This window comes from Micrasema longulum, unplaced genomic scaffold (assembly GCF_059751315.1).
Source record: "Micrasema longulum isolate JH-2025_06_02 unplaced genomic scaffold, ASM5975131v1 h1tg000403l, whole genome shotgun sequence".
Classification (NCBI taxonomy): domain Eukaryota; kingdom Metazoa; phylum Arthropoda; class Insecta; order Trichoptera; family Brachycentridae; genus Micrasema; species Micrasema longulum.
The window spans coordinates 1,584,615-1,606,984 of NW_028277603.1; the positions used below are offsets into that span (position 1 = coordinate 1,584,615).

Genomic DNA, 22,370 nt, shown 5'->3' on the forward strand with positions numbered 1-22,370 from the left:
ATCACGTCATGTGTCTAGCACATCGGCATTGGCAAGCAAACTACGTAGTACAGTAAAAAGCACGGACTGTTTATATCGGTTTACTGTGAGTTCTATTCAGTGTGTCGCTCCCCCTTCCGGAATCTCTCATTTACGCCCGGCCAGCTGAGAAGGACAAAGATAAGAGATAGCTCACGACTCAAGGCTAAACGAAACGGCTAAACCGATTTACGTGCGGTTTCCAGCGAAATGTAGATCTTTGCAATGCGCGTGTTCGTAGATTTAAAATTATTTTTTTAATCGAATAAGTGAAAAAAAGTTAGAAATATAACACTATTCGATTTCCCAATCAGATTATTTCCTTACATTCCTTATAATTTCTTCCCATTTTTGTCTTTCTACTGGATTTTTAGTAATACTTAAATAATATTAACCGAAATGAAGTACATTTTTGAAAATCGCGTTCACGAATAAAGTGCACCCCTGTTGGTGAGAAGAGCTGAATTTGACATTCGCAAAAAGAATCCCATATTTGAAAATGAATTATTTTACGTTTTAGAATTCAACTATAAACAAGTATCTAGGTTAACAAATTACAACAGGGATGGAGAATACCTTAAATAAGGGAAAATGGAAGTCTAGGCATTTACAGGGCTTATGACCTGTCATTGGCTGATTTAAGTGGCCACTTTACACACTGTGTAACATTCACAATCTTGCCTATGTTTGAACATCCATATTTCTTCAATTCCTTCATCTGTTGATTTTAGTGAAGTTAAAGAGCTGAAACCCTAATTGTTGTGAAGAGATTCATCTGACTGAATTATTTCACATACTAGGCAACGCCTGAAAACAATTTTCCAATTTTTAAACTTCTTCTTGGACCAGTTGGTTTTAAGTTAAGGTTTTGTCTACAAACATTTGGACAAACTCAAATATTGTAAGTATCTAGGTACCTACATAAATTCAATATTTGAATATTAATAATTTTTAGTTTTCGAATTTAATCATTAACAAGTACCTAGGTACCTAAAAATATCAAACTAATAAACTTCAATCTGTTTTCAATGCAGCAGCAAGGCTTATTACAGGAGTAAAAAAATGTTCTCACATCTCACAACATCTTCGAGATTTGCACTGGTTAAAAAGCCCAGAGAGAATAAAATACAAGCTTTGCTGGACAGTATTCAAATCCCTTCATGAAATGGCTCCGAGATACCTATCGGACCTTTGTATTGGGGGAAATGCATGTCAAAGAAAATCTACTCTTAGGTCAGCATTTGATTCAGGAAGAGGAAAACTTGTTGAAATTCGGCGCCCCCCAAACACTAGATTTGGAGGTCGTGCTTTTGCCGCTGCCGGCCCCTCTGCCTGGAACCAATTGCCTTCAAACTTACGAATCATCGACAGTCCCAGTCACTTCAGATCCCAACTAAAATCCCATTTCTTTGGACTATCATACCCTCAATTTTAAATCTGGAGATATAGTATAAGTATCACTTTAGTTTAAGTATTTATTTATTCATATTTTTCGCTTACAAACTATAATTAAAATAAAAATAATGTGACCTTAATGAGGTTTCCCGTGCCGAGGACACTTAACAATTTGGTTTTTTAAAATTACATTTGAGAATAAACAAAGAATACTTCCTTAAAAAACAAACATAATTAACAAATATTCAGACAGTTTTAAAAACAAGGCATTTATGTACATCTTTATTATTTATATTACAAAACACACAATGAAAATAACAAAAACCTAACATAAGCTATACAGTTGTGGAGCAGTTGATTCAGTATTGGTATGGGCGAATGAGACAATCCATTATACTTTTACCTAGCTCCACTATCCATTTTGTATAGCCTTTTTAAACATTTTCTCATTACTAATTGCTTTAATAGATAGTGGAAGTAGGTTATAGATTTTAATTGAATAATACTCAAAATCCCTTTGTCTGAAAGTGCTATTAGTTTGTATTTGTTTAAGTTGTCTATGTGTTGAGGATATACAATTGTAAAGCGCCCTTGAGGTGATTTTTTACAAAAAGGGCGCTTTACAAATCAGACAAATATTATTATTATTAGGTACTTATTAATGAAAAGTCTAATTTCCAAGGTAATAGCAGTCAAACCACCGTTCGAGCAGGACAACATCTGTTGGGTCCGCTAGTATCATACACGAGTATATAATAATTGGCAAAACAAAACTTGTTTATGTTTTATAAACGCAGGTAAAAGGAAAATGTCTCGGCGCTCAATTTCAGAAATGTCAGATTTGAAATATTCGCCCGAAGTTGCGGGAACAAGATGGCGGACAGGGGAACAAATATGGCGTTGACGGGAATAACGGCCATTCCGGACGCTCGTTTGTCTGTCACCGGAGCGGGAGAGAGTTCATTCATTCGCTTTGTGCACAGCATGGCTAGCTACTCGGAAATACAAATAAAATGTAGCCAAGATCAATGTGACTATGCTTGCCATCTGCTATTCAAAGAATACAACAAAATTACTTGACTGTCTTAAAATGTATTGTCCGGCTCAAATGAAAAACCGTCAAAAGATAAATTTACCGACAGTGGAAATGTAAACCCTTTCGCATTAAGAAAATTTCACTTGGTGTGAATAACTACATCAAATGCTGTGGCAAAAATTTGCCGGTTGATGCCGCCCGTCAATTAATAAATGCGTTTGTAGTGTCTAGAGTCGATTATTATAATGGTATCTATGCAGGTCTACCAATGAACAAAATGACTCGCCTACAATCTGTATTGAATGCTGCAGCGAGACTTATTTTCGGAATGTCTAAGTTCAGTCATATCACTCCACTACTTCGGGAACTACACTGACTACGTTTTCCACAGAGGGTCGAATACAAACTGTTGGCTTATGTATCAGCCATTGCACAACTCTGCTCCGGAATATCTAAGGGAACTATGCATTCCAGATGAACTAGCTGACAGGCGTCTCACGCTTAGATCAGCTACGTCTACGGCGAGAGGAAAAGTTATTATATCTCTACGCAAACAGCGCACTAAATTTAGTGAACGCGCATTTGCGGTCGCAGGCCCTATGGCATGAAATGCTCTCCCAGCAGAGGTGCGAGGCTGTGAAAGTGAAGTGATGTTTCGGAAAAAAACTTAAAACCCACTTGTTCTCTAAATCATTTGAATAAATCCGTAGCATGTGACAACAAAATAAATTGTTTTAATTAAATTACAAATTTAAAAGCTTCAATTAAATTTATTTAACAATGGAATCACTATGTAAAGCGCCCTTGAGGTATTATATTACGAAAATGGCGCTATATAAGTTATCCATAATAATAATAAAATCATTTGCGCGTGGTGATGTGACGTCATGTTACCACAAGCAAAAGACGGTTTATTTTAAATTTCAGACCTTTGAAAAAAAAACACTGAGACAGGCTGTTTAATAATTCCTTTTCCATAATTTATAAAAATAAACAAATAATTTATCCTTGTTATAGCAAAACAAATAAAAATCATAAATACGCCGGTCATCTTACATGGGTGCTCCTCCTGTTACTGTCAATAACCGACTGAATCTCTTTCACATAAACGCCGGCCGCAGAACAGCGTCCCTGTCTTTCTTGTTATGAGTTATATCTTCGTACTCTGAAAAAATAAATTGTTAACGGTCATTACGGGTTAATTTGTGTTTGTTGCCAACTCTACCATATTGCTATCTTTATATACATATAATTTTTCTGTACGTGTGATGTCACTGAACTCTTCCTAAATGGCTTAACCGATTTACGTGCGGTTTTCAGCGAAATGTAGATCTTTGCGCTGCGCGTGTTCGTGGATATTTAATTTTTCTATCGAATCTGTAAAAAAAAGTTAGAAGCATAAATTTTCTTTTTATCGACCTACCAGGGTTGCATTCGACGAGAATGAACTTACAAAAAAATGGAAGGATGTTGTTTTTTTTGTGTTTAAAAAAAGTTTGTTTTTGAATGTTTGTAAACAAAATTAGCTTTTTGTGGATCTTAATCAGATTCTTTCCTTACATTCCTAATATTTTCTTTCTTTTTACTGGATTTTTGGTAATACTAAAATATAATAAATAACATTCGATGAGGCTCGCAACCCGTCAGGTCGCTCCTTCCGTGGGGGCGACAGAGGAGGAAAACGCAAGAATGCAGAATTGCGACATGGAATATAAGGGGACGCATGGGTGAAAAAATGAACGAATTGTGTGATGTGATGAGGAATAAATGTTTAGATATATTATGTATAACGGAAAGTTGGAAAAAAGGAAGCGGTTCGATGGAACACGGTGACGCCCTGGTTCTTTGGTCAGGTGTCCCAGATACAGACAGAGCCTGCCAGGGTGTTGCCGCGTTTCTATCGCCCAGAATGATAGAGTGTATGAAAGAGTATGTCCTTATAAGTTCTAGACTTATGTTTGTCAGATTCAAGATTGGATTGACGAGTATTCTTTTATTAATAGGATATGCTCCTGTGAATTCCGACTGCGAATCTGAGAAGGATAAGTTTTGGACAAGTGTGATGAATGTAATGAATGGAAAAAAAGATAGTGAGAGAGTAATACTTGCGGGAGATTTGAATGGGTGGGTGGGAACTCGAAGAGACGGGATGGAGTCAGCCCTAGGCATGTTCGGGGATGGAAAACAGAATGATAATGGAAGAAGACTGCTAGAAGTATGCCTGGAATGGAATCTTTTTGTGTCAAATACGTTTTTTGATCATAAGGAAATCCACCAGTATACGTGGGAGAGAGGCAATGAAAGATCTATTATCGACTATGTAGTCATTGACTCTAGATTGAGGCCTGTAACAGTTGATACGCGGGTGTGCAGAGGAGCCGAAATGGAAACAGATCACTTCTTGGTGGTATCAAGGGTAATCTTGTTTCAAGGATGGCGGTCCAAGACCCGCAAAATGCAGGCGCCTTCTAGAGTCAAAGTTGAAAAACTCCAAAATGATTGCATAAAAGATAAATTTGAAAGGGCCGTAAATCTTAAACTGATCGATGAATGTGTGGAAAATATGAGTATTGATGCAATGTGGGAATGTTTGAAAAATGGTATGTGTGAATCTGCTATGGAAATATGCGGTATAACGAAACAAGGAAGAAAGAAAGGTGATGCTTGGTGGGACGATGGAATAAAAAAACTAGTGCAAGAAAAGAAGGAAGCATGGTTAAATCTGCTGACAGTGAATAAAGCGATTGGTAATAGGTATGCAGAATTAAAAAGCATATATAATGAATGTAAGAAGAGAGTGAAACAAGGTGTGTGTGAACGAAAAAAATTGTTGAAAAAAAAAGAGGGAATCAAAATGACCGAGAACTTCCAAGAAAATATAAAGATATTCTGGAAAGCGGTGAAAAATTCCCGAAACAGTAATGAAAGTGGATGTATGACAGCTATAAAAGGAAAAGATGGGAAAATGGTGACAAATGATAGTGGAATAAAAACAAGATGGAAGGAATACTTTGAGGAGGTGTATGAAACACATACAGGAAATATAAGCACTGCAGCACCTCCTCAGGTAAGTTTAAATGCATATGATGGTACGACAGAGATAAGAATGGAAGAAATAAGAATTGCTGCCAAATATATGAAGAATGGAAAAGCGCAAGGTTTTGATAATGTTGCTACAGAATTTATAAAGGCGGGCGGTGAAATAATTTTTGTATGGCTGCACAAACTTTTCAACCGATGTTTAGAGGAGGAATACACTCCTCCAGACTGGAGAAGGGCTGTTGTTATGCCTCTATACAAGGGAAAAGGTTCAAGAGTAGAATGCGGAAATTATAGAGCAATCAGCCTTTTGAGCGCTGTTGGCAAAATGTATGGAAGAATACTGATTGATAGAGTAAGAAAAGTTACAAAGGATAGAGTGTGGGATATTCAGAGCGGTTTTATGAATGGAAGAGGATGTATGGATCAAATATTTGCTTTAGGAAACATGACAGAAAAATTTCTTGCTAAAAACCAAAAGCTTTTCTGCGCATTTGTCGATCTGCAAAAAGCGTTTGATAGAGTTGACAGAGAAAAATTATGGAAGGTGTTATCGGAGTACGGAGTAAGCGTAAATCTAACACGTGCTATTGCTTCTCTGTATAAAGACAGCACAGCATGTGTTAGGGTAAATGGATCATACACATCGTGGTTTGACATTCATAAAGGAGTGAAGCAGGGATGTGTTATGTCACCATGGCTGTTTAACGTGTATATCGATAACTGCATGAAAGAACTGAAAGGCTTAAGAATGGGTCTACGATGGATGCAAGAGAAGCGATTTGCTGATGAATGTCGATAAATCGAATGTGATGGTTTTTGAAAGAAATGAAAGTATGACTAAATGTGAAATCACTGTGAATGGAGTTATACTAAAACAAGTAGAGGAATTTGTGTATCTGGGAAGTATGTTCACTAGGGATGGAATGACTGAGAAAGATATTGAAAGGAGGGTGAGTGCCGGGAACAGAGTGAACGGTGCACTTAAATCGACCTTGGCAAATAAATGGTTGTCACAAGAGGCAAAATTGGCAGTTCACAACGGAGTCCTGGTCCCATCCCTGATGTATGGGAGCGAAGTATGGACTTGGAAAAACAGGGATGAAAGTAAGCTGAATGCTGTCGAAATGCGATCTCTCAGGCGAATGTGTGGTAAAACTATGTACGATAGATGCACAAATGTTGAGATCCGTACATTGCTGGCTGAGACAAGCATTATCGACAAAATCAAGAAAGGAGCTCTGCGCTTGTTTGGACATGTAGAACGAATGGACAGCGAGAGAACGGCTAAGAATATTTACAATGCGAATGTTGATGGATGCAGAAATAGAGGAAGACCGAGAAAGACATGGCATGACCAAATCCAACAAATACTTAAAGATGGACATGTCAAAAGTCGGAATAATCGGCGCGCGTGCATGAGAAGATGTATGAATGTAGAGGAAGCGAGATCTGTATGCAAAGATAGAGTGTTGTGGCGTTCTATCCTCTCTGCCTACCCTTACGGGGAAACGGCGTGATGGTTTGTTTGTTTGTTTGTCTAAAATAACATTAACTCATTAACTGACATTCAATGCATCTTTTAAAATCACATTCATGAATAAAGTGCATCCCTGTTGGCGAGAAGAGCCGAGTTTGACATTTGCAAAAAGAATTGTATTTTTAAATATAAATTATTTTATGTTTTGGAATTCAACCATAAACAAGTACCTAGGTACAAGTACCTAGTACCTAGGCACCTACTTAATTTCAATATTTGAATTATTTTTTTTTGGAATTCAATCATAATCAAGTACCTATAGTCCTTAAAATATAGCTTGATTAGAATGACAGCTGTCAAACTAATTTTATTAGTGATGGGAAATTATACTACGTCATACCTTCACGTTGACGGTATAGTTGATGTAAGTACATCGGTTTATACCGACGGGTCTAGAACCCCTCGATACGTGTATCTACGCATTAAAAGTGTCGAAAATTTTGTTCCACCGAGCAATTTTTTGAGGTTAGCACTTTTTTCTTACAAACCTACTAAAATATTAAAGAGAAATAAGTAAATGTTGATCTTTCCGGCTGTTAATTTATATCTGTTATTCATTGTTTTAATATGTGTATGTCATCACTGTCATAGGTATTATTTTATAACTTTTGATTCCATTTTCGACATGTATTATAAATTTTTATTATTTTTATTTTTCTATTATTATTTTGTATATTTTGTATATTGTTTTGATTATTTCGCATATTGTTTTGATTACCTGTATATTGTTTTAATATGTAAATAAATATTTTTTATTTATATATCGAAGAGTCCCGACTTAACACGGAATTTTCTAACAAGTCGGGACATAAAAAACATATAATTGTGTCAATGTAAAATTGTGTATTTTGTGCATTAAATAAAATATATAAAAATAAAAAAAATTGTAAATAATACTATATTAGTAAGTATAAATATAATTTCCACCAACAAGATACAGAAAGTGGCTTGGTGGGATTTTAGTTTTAGTAAAAAATATAATTTGAGATTTATTAAATATTGTAAAAATGTATAATTATATTATTTAAAAAAAAAACTTATTTTAGTTTAGTTAGAATGTAAGTTTCGTATGCAATTGTAAAGCGCCCTTGAGGTGATTTTTCACCAAAATTGCGCTATATAAATCAGCCAAATAATATTATTATTATTAATATTAATAATAATATTAAATAAGAAAGAGGCAAAATTGGCAGTTCACAACGGAGTAATAGTCCCATCCCTGATGTATGGGAGCGAAGTATGGACTTGGAAAAACAGGAATGAAAGTAGGCTGAATGCTGTCGAAATGCTATCTCTCAGTCGAATGTGTGGTAAAACTATGTACGATAGATGCACAAATGTTGAGATCCGTACATTATGTAAGGCTGAGGCAAGCATTATCGACAAAATCAAGAATGGAGCTCTGCGCTGGTTTGGACATGTAGATCGAATGGACAGCGAGAGAACGGCTAAGAATATTTACAATGCGAATGTTGATGGATGCAGAAATAGAGGAAGACCGAGAAAGACATGGCATGACCAAATCTAACAAATACTTAAAGATGGACATGTCAAAAGTCGGAATAATCAGCGCGCGTGCATGAGAAGATGAAATAATACGGACCAAAATGGACACCAAGTCGTTGGAACAATAGGCATAATCCCCCAGTCTACACACGTGCGTTCAGCGTGCCAGAAATGCTCCAGCAGCCTAGTGGACCACATGGTGACGATATCTACCTACTGTCTACAAAAGATTCTCTTCGGACATCTATCTCCCTTTGTTAACCATGGAGTTGATACAGTGATTTATTTATTTAGTTTTTATTGCTTAGTTCTTGGCATGAACACTTGACAAACTTACTACTATGCTCTATTTTTTATAAATTTATTGATATCATTCTAACTTTGCTAGAATTCCACTCGTCCATGCGCTTTGTAGCTGCACGATGATTGGTTATCTAGCTTTCATATACCAACTTAAAAATACCTAAATTTTATAAATGGGGTCTAGAATTCCAATCGTCTATGCGCTTAGTAGCTGCAAGACGTGTTGTAATCTTACTACTTTTTATTATTCATATTTTTTTTATTTTTTTTAGTATCATTAATACACTAAATTTATTTGTCAATTTTTAAAATGTGTAAATGGGAGCTAAATTTCTAACTGTCTATGCGCTCTGTAGCTGCAAGACGTCCTGTAATCTAGCTCCTATCTGTTATAATTTTTTATTTATCTTAATTGAAAACGAGGAACTAGAATCCCAACCGTCCATGCGCTCTGTAGCTGCAAGACGTACTGGGATATTTATTAATTGTACAGCGCCCTTGAGGTGATTTTCACAAAAATGGCGCTATATAAACTATCCAACTATATATATATATATATATATATATGAATGTAGAGGTCTGTATGCAAAGATAGAGTGTTGTGGCGTTCTATCCTCTCTGCCTACCCTTACGGGGAAACGGCGTGATGGTTTGTTTGTTTGAATAATATTATGCAATGCAAACATGCAAACTGTGATTTCCACAAAGCACTTGAGATTCACAACAAAAATAACAGCTCACAAGTCATCCCGTTATGCGTGAAGATAATGTATCGAACCAACATCCTTTATGCTTGAGAAACTATGAAGTAGAGAGAACGTCGCTATTCCTTGCAATAGAAAATGTCAATGAGTTATTACAAGATTAACGAATGCTAATGCGATAATTGCTTTCTTATCTCCCCCAATTTTCTCATATTCAAGTGGAACACGAATAAGCTTGCACCAAAATTAGCGTTAGCATCGAATGGACTTTGTAGTTGTTTTTGCTAAGTTTAATAAACAATAACTACTACCACTACTGCTACTACCATAACACCATTTCTTGTAGGGGTAGGCAGAGAGAATAGACCGCCACACACGTCTATCTTGGCATTGAGGGGAGACCCTTAAGCCCACCATCCACCCGCAGCTGTTATAGAGTCCTGAGGGACTCTCTGTCAGCCGCGCATAGAGGAAAGTTATTATAAATATTCCTAAGAAATACAAACTCTATGCAGATTAAGGAGGGGGGAGAAGGACGTATGGACAGAGGCCAACACGTCGTCCCCACCCCTCAGGATCCCCTCAATGCCTCTGTTTTTTTTGTTCAAAAAAATATGTTAACACAATTTACATAAATAAACGTATCACATAAATTTACATAAATAAACGTATCCAAATATACAAAAACATTTTCTTAAAACTATAGTAACATAACAAACATAACTTACACAAAATATAAGTAAAAACAAGGATATTTACAATAACGTCTATCTTGGCAGACATTTCTAGCTTCTTCCAGGAATGTTATCAACTATTAAATATCTAAATTTAGTAAATGGGGTCTAGGATTCCAACCGTCCACGCGCTTAGTAGCTGCAAGACTTGTTGTAATCTAACTTCTATTTAAATAAATGTGTTTTTTTTTTAATTTCACTTAAACTCTAAACTTCGTTGTCACACAAAATAAAAATAAAAAATGCAAATAGGGGCTGGATTACTTAATGTCCATGCGCTCTGTAGTTGCAAGACGTGCTGTAATCTAGTTCCTATATATCAGAATTGTAATATATCATAATTGGAGACGAGGGACTAGAATTCCAACCGTCCATGCGCTCTGTAGCTGCAAGACGTGCTGGGATATTTATTTATTGTACAGCGCCTTTGAGGTGATTTTTCGCAAAAATAGCGCTATATAAATTATCCAATTAAAAATATATATGTCCTCCGGTTCTGTCTACTTTTGACATGACCAGACTTAAGATTTTGGTTAATCTGATCATGCCACGTCTTCCTTGGTCGTCCTCGTATCACGTTACCGTTAATTTTCGCCATATATACTTGTTTTACCATTTTTTCGTTGTCCATTCGTTCTATGTGACCAAACCACCCCAGAGCCCCTTTCTTAATCTTATCAATTATACTTGACTAAGATTTACACTCGCCCGATTTCATCGTTCGTACATTGATTTCACACACATTCGTCGAAGAGATCGGATTTCAACGGCGTTCACTCGGCTTTCATTCTTTCTCAGCCAGTTCCATGTTTCACTTCCATACATAAGAGTTGGGACCAAAATCCGTCGTGCACTGCCAGTTTAGCTTCCCGGGGAGAAGCCCGAGCCCGGGGCTTAAATTAACAGGGGCAAACATCAACACGCGCATAGCGGGTGACCAGAAAGAGATATAAAGATTGTTCAGAAGAGACATTGTAGGTCTTAAGAATACTGTGAGCTGTGACTACTCTTGGTTTAGCTTAAGTTACCGTATCGAACTATTTTAGAATACTTACAACTGAGGTTTAAACGCTAGCAAATGGTTGTATGTGTCATTGGGCGATTCTCTTCACAACGGAAGCTCTTGTAATGTAATAATAATCGCAATATTTTGAATAGGAATAGTGTATCCGACAGCCCTCAATATCGTGGGGGGTCGGCGCGGCTTCGTCTTCCTGGTTCCTCGCAATCGGCCCACCCGGCGTAAACGGGAGGCCTGGGAACCCGGCACGCGGCGATGAAAGCACCGAAAGCTAGGTCAACCTCAGTAGTCCTGAAAAGGACTTTCCACCCGGTCCAAGTGGTAAAAAGAGGCGAGCGCAGTCGGAGCGATCAAGGCGGCGGCCACAGCAAGGAGCGAAGACCGAGCGGGAGGCGGCGGCGGACTCGGGAGCACAGCACAGAAATAAAACACTCGTGTCGGAGGACAGCAGAGAACTGATTTATTCTTTCAAGTTACACGGCTTATAAAGCGTCGCTCGCCGCGCTAGACGAGTTGCCCCGTAGCGCCGCGCAGACTGGCTCGAGGCGGCGCGGGTGGGCTATCCCCACCACTGCCGGCCCTGCAGTAGCCACGAGCGGCGTAAATACGGGCGCGTTATGCGCGCGCGGGCCATTTCGCTACTAGCCACGACGAGCGAAGCACGTGTAACCAAACAAGCATGTAAATATTACAATAATACATAGTAAAACAAATATCGACAGTATATAAATTTCTATATATTTTCCCGGCATAGGTCGAGGCCGAACCCGCAAGTGACAACTGCGTCTTTATTAAGGGTTCAGCACTCGACTTACAGCTATGCCGGGCCCTATATTTATTGATAGCAACATTTTATTTTTTATTTTATTTTAATTTATACAAATAATGCGGCCAACGTGGCCGTTCCTATGGGCGTTCATGCGCGTCCGGAACACTCCCCCCGTGCAGCTCGCCTGCACTGTGGACATCCCGGCCGCGCGGTCCCTCGTTAGGTAGAATAACTGCTACCTTCACAGCTGGTCTGGTGTAAGTCCCGCTTGTTGTCTTGACGTCCACCACACGAACTTGCCCGTCCCGGGCAGGGTCGGCCCGCGTTATCCTTCCTCGGGGCCATCGGTTCCGCGGCAAGTTGGGGTCGATGATAATCGCCAGGTCTCCCACCTGAAGGGGTGGCGCTGGATCACGCCATTTCTTGCGTTGCGCTAGCGTGGGTAGATACTCTGTCAGCCAGCGACGCCAGAACATATCGGCGATCTGCTGCGAGATACGCCACTGTTTGCGGAGACAGGCTCCTTCTTCCGACTTGTCGAAATATGCTAACGTCGGCTGTGTGTTGGCGGCTCCAAGTAAAAAATGGTTTGGGGTGAGCGGTTCGTCGTCGTCTGCCTGTGTTGAAATGTGGGTCAGGGGGTGATTATTGACCGAATACTCCGCTTCCGCTAGTACGGTCTTGAGCGTTTCCTCGCGAGGCGTCTGCTCCTTTAGCGTCGCTTGTAGAGCTCTCTTCACCGACCTTATGAGCCTTTCCCAGGCTCCCCCCATGTGGGGTGATGAAGCAGGTATGAACCTCCATTCCATTTGGCGATTCGTTATTTCAGTGAGCAGCTTGGGGTTCGTCAGAAGTTCGGCCACGGCTTCACGGAGCTCCCTGTCGGCCCCGTGGAAGTTAGTGGCGTTATCTGAGTACATCACCTTGGGACAGCCTCTTCGGGCGGCCATCCTTCTGATTGCCATGATAGCCGCATCACTCTCTAGGGATGAAGCGAGCTCGATGTGTATTGCTCGCGTCGTTAGGCACGTGAATAGGGCGCCGTATCTCTTCTCTCGCCGGCGGCCTATGGTCACTGTCATAGGCCCAAAGAAGTCTAGGCCACAGTGAGTGAACGGAGGCATGCGGTACGCTAGCCTGGCTTCAGGCAGTTGACCCATGAGTGGCGCGCGTGGTTTACTGCGTGCCGCTTGGCACGCGGGGCATTCACGCGCTATCTTCTTCGTCCTATTTCTGAGCTTCAATATGAAGAACCGAGCTCTGATATCCGCTAGGGTTCTCTCCACGCCCGGGTGTCCACCCGTCGTGTGGTAGTACGAGATGAGGAGGCGCACATATTGGCAATCGCCATCTAAAACGGGCGGCGCGACGCTTCCTGTCGCGACGCCCTCTGCGGCCTGCAGTCGGGTTCCCATTCGGATTATGCCTTCGCCGTCTAGGAAAGGGCAAGTCGCGTGCAGGCGACTTCCCGGTGGGATGGGTTTCTTTGTTTTAAGCATCTCGAGCTCCTCTCGAAAGGCGGTTTCTTGTGATCGTCTGATCCAGCTTACTTCGGCTGCTAATGTCTCGGTGGCGCGCAACTCGCGGTCCCCGCCCGGTTGTGCTGCGGGGACCGTGCGGCGGCATCGTGCGATGAATCGCTGCATCCATGCTGTGGTCCGGATGAGTTTTATCCAGGAGGAAAAACGCTCCGGCCGGGGAAGGGCCTCTTCCCTATTCGCATGACCGACGAAGTGGCGCGTCGGTTTTGCCTCTAACTGGTCCCCGGACGGCTTGATAAGGGCTTTCTCCTTAGGCCATTGGGCCTCCGGGCTGCGTAGGAATCGTGGGCCGTTGAACCACAATCCACCGGGCCCTAGGTCGGGAGGGTCCTTGTCTCGGGTCCCCAGGTCAGCGGGGTTGTCTTTCGTTGGGACCCATCTCCACTCCGTCAGGTTCGTCAGTTCGTCGATTTCTCCGAGGCGGTTGGCCACAAAGGTGGAGTACTTCAGGGGGTCAGTCCGGATCCAACATAGGACTGTGCTGGAGTCCGTCCAGTACACGGTGCGCGTAATGTTGGCCCGGCTTTCTTTCTTCAGGGTGGCGGCCATACGGGCCGCTAGCAGCGCGGCTTGTAACTCTAGCCGCGGCACAGAGAGTGGTCTCAGCGGAGCCACTTTGCATTTTGCCATTACGAATTTCGCTGACTCGTTGTTCGTAAAATACGCGACGGTGCAGCAGGCTTGTTCCGATGCGTCGCAAAATACGTGTAGGGTTATGGGGTCCGTTTTAGAGCGCAATGAGCAGCGCGGGATCGCACAACCGTTCTCGCTCAGGAGCTGTAGCCATTCTTGCCATTTCTCCACGTGGTCGGGCGTCAGGGGTTGATCCCATCCCGTATTGGATCGCCATACGGCTTGTAGCAGTATCTTCGCCCGGATCGTAAGGCAGGCTATGAAGCCCACCGGGTCGAAGATGCTCATGGCCGCACTCAGCATCTCGCGCTTCGTGGGCCTCCGTGGTATTGCAGGTATTCCTTCTTCGTGGTTGAACACGAAGTTGTCACTCCGAGGGTCCCAGACAATTCCCAGGATACGCTCCGTTGTGATCTCGTCGCCGATCGTGATGGCGGTGTTGGCGCGGTCTTCGTGCTTCACGTTGTCCAGGACGGCCGCCCGGTTTGAGGCCCACCCTGTGAGCTGGAATCCCCCACGGCTGAGTACGAGGGTTACGTCCTGTACCAGCCGTGCGGCGGCTTCTTCGCTATCCACGGCATCCAAGTAATCATCCATATACATGCGTTTTTCTATGGCTTCGGCGGCTTCTGGATATTCCGCGGCGTGGGCTTGTGCCACTTGATTCCTCACAAACTGGGCACTGCTCGGGGAGCACTTGGCCCCAAACATCATCGAGGTGAGCATGAACGTCGATGGGTCCTTATCCTCTTCTAGTCTCCACAGGAACCGTTGGGAGTGGCAATCGGCCTCCCGGATCCTGATGCGCAGGAACATCTCCCTGATGTCTGCGGCTATGGCGACTCGGCCCTCTCTAAATCTGATCAGGTTACCCAGCAGGGATGAGAGCAGGTCTGGGCCGGTGAGAAGATGCTCATTCAGAGACGTTCTTTGAAATTGCGCGGCTGCGTCGAACACTACCCGAATTTTGCCCACTTTATTCGGGTTTGTTACCGCAAAATGCGGCAAGTACCATTTGCGTGGATGATACGCGTCAATCTCTTCAGGTTTGAGTTGAATCGCGTAACCCTTGTTTACGTAGTCGGTTATCTTGGCCCGATAGGCGTTGGCCAGCCCGGAGTCCTTGCGCAACTTCCTTTCTAAGGAGCGCAAACGGGTTAAGGCCGCTAGGCGATTGCAGGGCAGAGTGTCGCCGTCCTTTGCCCATAGCAGGCCAGTCTCCCATCGGCCGGATGGGAGCTGTCTGGTGGAACTGCTCATTATCTCCTCCGCGCGCACGTCCACGACGCGGCGTCTCTCTCCTATAGAGACTCCCAATGAGTCTACTGCAAAGCTTTGTTTCACTAGTTCTTCTAGCTTATTGTCGTTTGGACTGTGTTCGGCGTGGAAATTCGGGTGTACGGTCCCTCCGTACGTCACTGGGCCTAGGGCGGTGTTCACTGTCATCAATCCATCCTCCCTTATCACAGGCGGGCCGGTGGACACGATGAGTGTGGCGTTGTCAAGACCGATGAGCATTCTCGGCTTGACGGTGGCTTCCCTTGCAGCTTGCGCACTACTCCGGTTCCGGTGTGGTAGATCCATTGACTTGATGGTTTGCGCGTTTATTTTGAATTCACAGCTGCCCGACACAATGGTGACACTTATACGTTGTGAACACAGAGTGTCCATTGCACCACTCGCGCCCGAGATAACCAACTCTTCCTTTGGTCCCGTTACACCGATCGCCCGGGCGATGTCCTCTTCCACCAAAGTGACGGATGATCCTTCATCCATCAATGCGTGAATGTTTATTGTGCCCCGTGGGCCTTTTAAGGTAACCGGCACTACCTTGAATGTAATTGGCACTTCGGCTCTTTTGGTGAGCAACACTTGCTCATTGTCCGCGGGCGCTGCTGGCCCGCTTCGGTTTTTATGTAACAGCCGGTGATGGCTCCGTCGGCACTCGTTGCATTTCGCGGCAACACAATCGGGCGAACGATGGCCCGACTCGAGGCATTGAAAGCACACTGCTTTGTCTCTCACGATTGCCCACTTTTCTGTATATGTCCTTTTCGCGAACTCGCGACACTGCACCAAGCTATGGCGGTTCGAGTCACAATACACGCACTGAGGTTCTTGTGTCACCAATACATGACGTTGCGGTGTACGCTTGTCCTTCCGGGCGTTCTCGGCGCGCCTATCGCGCTTATCCGCTCGCGCGTTCTGACCATGCGCGGGCATGTCCAGCCCACCTGATGACGGCACTACACTTGTGAGCTCTCCCATCCAGTTCGCGAAGTCGTAAATGCTGGCCTTCCTAGGCCTGCTCATCCGGTGGCTGAACCAGAGCCACTTCAGGGGCATCGGCAGCTTGGCGACGAGTTCTGATAGCAGCTTCGGGTCGGCGAGGTAGTAGGGGTCGATCCCTTCGACGGTGGTGATGACGTTTCGGATGGCGATCGCGAAGTCCATTACTGCTTCCACCGAGGCGTCGTTCTGGAGGCGGGGCAGTTTGTAGGCCTGATGTAAGGCCCCGCTTATGAGGAATTCCGGGCTTCCGAAGTTGGCCTCCAACAGGCGGAGGATGTCCGGCACGTTCCGAGGGTGTAGTAGTAAACCCGTTACAATGTGGCGCGCGCGTCCTTCCAAGGCGCGGCGCAGCCTCCCAATGTTGTCAGCGTCACCAAGGCCCCACCGCTCCGTTGACTGATCGAAGGAGGCCTTGAACGTCTGCCACTCCAGTGGCTGACCGCTGAATGCCGGCAGGTCCGGCGGTGAGCCCGCACAGCGCGGGGCATGATCCCTCACAGTGTACGGCGATGAATAGGCGTGCACCTCGCCGGCACGCGGTAGCTGCGAGGCTGTAGGCCGCCCTCGGACGACCCATTCTTGCACCGGGTCTTGGTATAAGCCCCCCGGTGTTCTCGACGCGTAGTGGTTTGGCTGCTCCCGGCCATCCCGTCTCAGCGCTGGTTCGCAGACGTCGCGATCTCTCAGCGCGTGGTGCGCCGCGGTGGGGTGACCCGCCCGCGGTTCAAGGTAGTCGTCCCTCAGAGGCGCGGTGTCGATCGGCCGTTCACAGCCGTCTCGCCTATACGCCGGCTCGCGACCGTCGCGATCTCTCAGCGTATAGCGCGCCGCGGCGAGTTCATTCGTGCGCGGCTCGAATCCGTCCCTCAATGGAGCGTAGTGGTAGGGCTGCTCGCGGCCCTCGCGTTCGTAGCGTGCCGCGGTGAGATAACTCGCCCGCGGTTCGGTGGCGCCATCCCTCAGTGGTGCGACATCGATCGGCCGCTCACGGCCGTCTCGTACGTGCGCTGGCTCGCGACTGTCGCGATCCATCAGCCCACGGTGTGCCGCGGCGAATCCATTCGCCGGCGGCTCGGTGACGTCATCCCTCGGCGACGTGTAGCGGTAAGGCTCCTCGCGGCCTTCCCGTACGTGGCGTGCCGCGGCGAGCGCACTCGCCCGCGGCTCGGTGATGTCATCCCTCAGCGACGTGTAGCGGTAAGGCTCCTCGCGGCCTTCCTGTACGTGGCGTGCCGCGGCGAGCGCACTCGCCCGCGGCTCGGTGATGTCATCCCTCAGCGACGTGTAGCGGTAAGGCTCCTCGCGGCCTTCCCGTACGTGGCGTGCCGCGGCGAGCGCACTCGCCCGCGGCTCGGTGATGTCATCCCTCAGCGACGTGTAGCGGTAAGGCTCCTCGCGGCCTTCGCGTACGTGGCGTGCCGCGGCGAGCGCACTCGCCCGCGGCTCGGTGACGTCATCCCTCAGTGGTGCGGCATCGATCGGCCGCTCATGGCCGTCTCGTACATGCGCTGGTTCGCAGACGTCGCGATCCATCAGCACACGGCGCGCCGCGGCGAGTTCACTCGCCAGCGGCTCGATGTCGTCCTTCCTGGGGTTTGCCGCGGCGGAGGCCTCCGCCCGCGGTTCGGTGTTGGGAGTGCTGTCCGAGGCCCCTTCTCCTGAAGAGGCATTGGCAGTCGTCACGGCAGCGAGCATGTCCCTCAGCTCGTCGTACTGCCTCTGCTGTGCTGTGGTGTTTTCTTCCATCTGTCGCTGCAGGGTACCACAGGTCACGGTACCTGCCGACGAAGTGGAATCTCCGTCCTTGTCCCGCTGTTGATCTTCAGGCTCCGTACCGGCGATCCGACGCGCTGTCGAGCGAGTCGAGACTGGAGATCGGTCGACCGGCATGGTGACTGGAGGCGGCAGGAGACGATCCGGACTCTCGAAGGACCAAAATGTATCCGACAGCCCTCAATATCGTGGGGGGTCGGCGCGGCTTCGTCTTCCTGGTTCCTCGCAATCGGCCCACCCGGCGTAAACGGGAGGCCTGGGAACCCGGCACGCGGCGATGAAAGCACCGAAAGCTAGGTCAACCTCAGTAGTCCTGAAAAGGACTTTCCACCCGGTCCAAGTGGTAAAAAGAGGCGAGCGCAGTCGGAGCGATCAAGGCGGCGGCCACAGCAAGGAGCGAAGACCGAGCGGGAGGCGGCGGCGGACTCGGGAGCACAGCACAGAAATAAAACACTCGTGTCGGAGGACAGCAGAGAACTGATTTATTCTTTCAAGTTACACGGCTTATAAAGCGTCGCTCGCCGCGCTAGACGAGTTGCCCCGTAGCGCCGCGCAGACTGGCTCGAGGCGGCGCGGGTGGGCTATCCCCACCACTGCCGGCCCTGCAGTAGCCACGAGCGGCGTAAATACGGGCGCGTTATGCGCGCGCGGGCCATTTCGCTACTAGCCACGACGAGCGAAGCACGTGTAACCAAACAAGCATGTAAATATTACAATAATACATAGTAAAACAAATATCGACAGTATATAAATTTCTATATATTTTCCCGGCATAGGTCGAGGCCGAACCCGCAAGTGACAACTGCGTCTTTATTAAGGGTTCAGCACTCGACTTACAGCTATGCCGGGCCCTATATTTATTGATAGCAACATTTTATTTTTTATTTTATTTTAATTTATACAAATAATGCGGCCAACGTGGCCGTTCCTATGGGCGTTCATGCGCGTCCGGAACAAATAGCATTCAACTTGCTAATGAAATTTAATTCTAAGAAGCAATAATTGCTTTCAACTAGTAGGTACCCAAACCTACCCTTCGTGAAGACGTTACGCACATGGCCCTGTTAAACCCTCTCTTCAAACCTGGCTAGGTATATAGATAACTGATTCACGATAACCTAAAGACTGATTTCCACAGATTTTGAGGTTATTAAACTTTGCTTTTTTAAGCGAACATATTTAGTCAACTATGTATTGAGTACGTATCGGCCTCGTAGTGTGATGGTCAGCGCGTTTGCCTACCATGCAAGAGGTCTCGGGTTCGATTCCCGACATGGCTGACGTGAAATATTTATTTTAATATATTAATAATAGGTGTTTTTACACCATAATATTTCCATATTAAGTCCATGGACTGGTACCTGAAGCGTAACAAAACAAAACGTAACCTTCATGTAACAAAAATGATCACGATACGCTGCGATTCGTGTACCAATGCAGTGCTCTATGCACCATTAGGTGCGGAAAGGGAATGATAATGATGATGCATTGAGTACATCGCGGATCTCAACTGTGATATAGGCCATTTTTAAATAACAAAATCATGAAAGGAGCTCTGCGCTGGTTTGATTGGACAGCGAAAGAACGGCTAAAAATATTTACAAAGCGAATGTTGGTGGATGCAGAAATAGAGAAAGCCGAGAAAGACATGGCATGACCAAAACCAACAAATATTTGAAGACAGACATGTCAAAAGTCGGAATAATCGGCGCGCGTGCATGAGAAGATGTATGAATGTAGAAGAAGCGAGATTTGTATGCAAAGACAGAGTGACGTGGCGTTCTAACATCTCTGCCTACCCTTTAGAGAATACGGTGTGATGTTTTGTTGTTGTTGTTAAAAAAAATATTTCTATCTTTTAAATATATAAAATAAAATAACCACATTTTTTTTAAAATTGATAATTTTTTTTTTTTATATAATACAAAATATTTTTATATCATGTTAAATATGTTTGATGTTTTAAAGATAATGTCGTTCAAATGTCCCCCACGGCGTTGTTTAATCCGAGGTCTAATTTTCTTTAGTTCTTTTATTAGATGAGCAAAGTAGGGTAAAAAAATCTACCCTGGCAACACTAACGAAATTTCCATTTTGTTTCTTCGACAATCTGACAGATGGAAAAATAATTCAATTTTTAAGTAATTCATTTGTTATATACACATTCATTTGCAAATTACACATGAAATGTGATTGCATCCTGTTTCTTTAAGATCCTAGCAGTATTTCTACACTTTAAAAGGACACAACACGGCATAGTTGAATTCAAATCAGGAATTTCGTACTGAGCGACGTCTACAATGAAACTAATGGGTCAAAATGTAAACCTACTCATTTATGAGTAGTTGAGTCGCCTTCTGTTTGATGTGCGTATGCGGTTTCTGGACTATTCTTAATTTTATGCGTACCACGTTAGCCAAGCCGCGAGTAAAAGCTAGTTTAATAAAAAGCGGATAAAAGGAAAATTAAATAATGCGCGGCAACATTGGTTGCTCAATTTTCAAATCAAATCCATAGACAGCAGCCAGCAGCCAGCAGGCAGCAGCCAGCATGACCCTTCGTAGGAGATTGTTTATGGTACCCGAGAACATAAACAAATTGTCAATGTGTCATCACGCCATTGAAAGGGCCTCTCGGGATATTGGATGGATAAATCTTCCGGAAGAACTTAGCAGACGTTGGGATAAAAAAAGACTCGGTAGGCGTGATGTCTGTTTACTCGGAGACTTCTCAGCCCAAAAGACGAAAATATCACTTATTTAATAAAATAAAAGACAATTGCATTTTCAGTATTAAATTTTTTGGTCATTTTAAATTCATCGTCATCATTACCTTTCCGCACCTAATGGTGCATAGGACACTGCATTGATAAACCAACAATAATTATAATACAGTAATAAGGTCACGCGCTATGTAGCTGCGAGACGTGTTGGGATATTGTAAAGCGCCCTTGAGGTGATTTTCACAAAAATGGCGCTATATACATTATCCATGATAATAGTAGCTGCTTCAATAGGTAAGTGTTATCTACTACTACCATCACGCCATTTCCCCGTAGGGGTAGGCAGAGAGAATGGACTGCCACACACGTATATCCTTGCATACATTTCTAGCTTCTTCCACATTCATACATCTAGTCATACATGCCCTTCGGTTCTGTCTGCTTTTGGCATGACCAGACTTAAGATTTTGGTTTATCTGATCATGCCACGCCTTCCTTGGTCGTCCTCGTCTCACGTTACCGTTTCCATTTTCGCCATATATACTTGTTTTACCATTTTTTTGTCGTCCATTCATTCTACGTGACCAAACCATCTCAGAGACCCTTTCTTAATCTTATCAATTATACTTGACTCAGATTTACACTCTCGCCTGATTTCATCATTCGTAACCCTTTCATACATTGATTTCCCACACATTCGTCTAAGAGATCGCATTTCAACTGCGTTCACTCGGCTTTCATCCTTCCTCTGCCAGTTCCATTCAGGTAAATGTTATCAAGTATTAAAAATCTAAATTTAGTAAATGGGGTCTAGAATTTCAACCGTCCATGCGCTCAGAAGCTGCAAGACTTGTTGTAATCTTACTTCCATTTTAATAAATTTGTTTTTTTTTAAATATCACTTAAGATCCAAACTTCATTGTCACCCATAATAAAAATAAAAAATGCAAATAGGGGCTAGATTACTTAATGTCCATGCGCTCTGTAGCTGCAAGACGTGCTTTAATCTAGCTCCTATATATTAGAATTGTAATATATTATAATTGGAGACGAGGGACTAGAATTCCAATCGTCCATGCGCTCTGTAGCTGCAAGACGTGCTGGGATATTTATTTAGTGTACAGCGCCCCTGTGGTGATTTTCACAAAAATGGCGCTTTATAAATAAATTATTCAAATATACATATATATTAATATATAAAATATCATTTATTAGTACCTACTATGTGGGTACCAATAAATAATATTTTTACAGCTTACCTGTAAATAAAATCGCCGCTCGCCACTGATATGTAGGTACAAAATAATGATCATTTTTTGTAGATTACCCATAAAATAAATAACG

General features: G+C 44.2%; 2 protein-coding genes across 2 annotated transcripts in view; both read right to left on the reverse strand.

The window, feature by feature from the left end:
- The window catches only part of org-1 (T-box transcription factor 1), a 125,740-nt gene extending 123,341 nt beyond the window's left edge, over positions 1-2,399 (reverse strand). Inside the window, exon 1 of the mRNA XM_088226042.1 lies at positions 2,268-2,399. Within this exon, the coding sequence (XP_088082168.1) occupies positions 2,268-2,399 (132 nt within the window). The remainder of the gene's footprint in view (positions 1-2,267) is intronic.
- A 9,803-nt stretch (positions 2,400-12,202) lies between these two features.
- Positions 12,203-18,421, reverse strand: LOC148281874 (uncharacterized). The gene has a single exon (XM_088226043.1). It carries the CDS (start codon positions 18,419-18,421, stop codon positions 12,203-12,205), a length of 6,219 nt encoding a protein of 2,072 aa, XP_088082169.1.
- Positions 18,422-22,370: the final 3,949 nt, after the last annotated feature.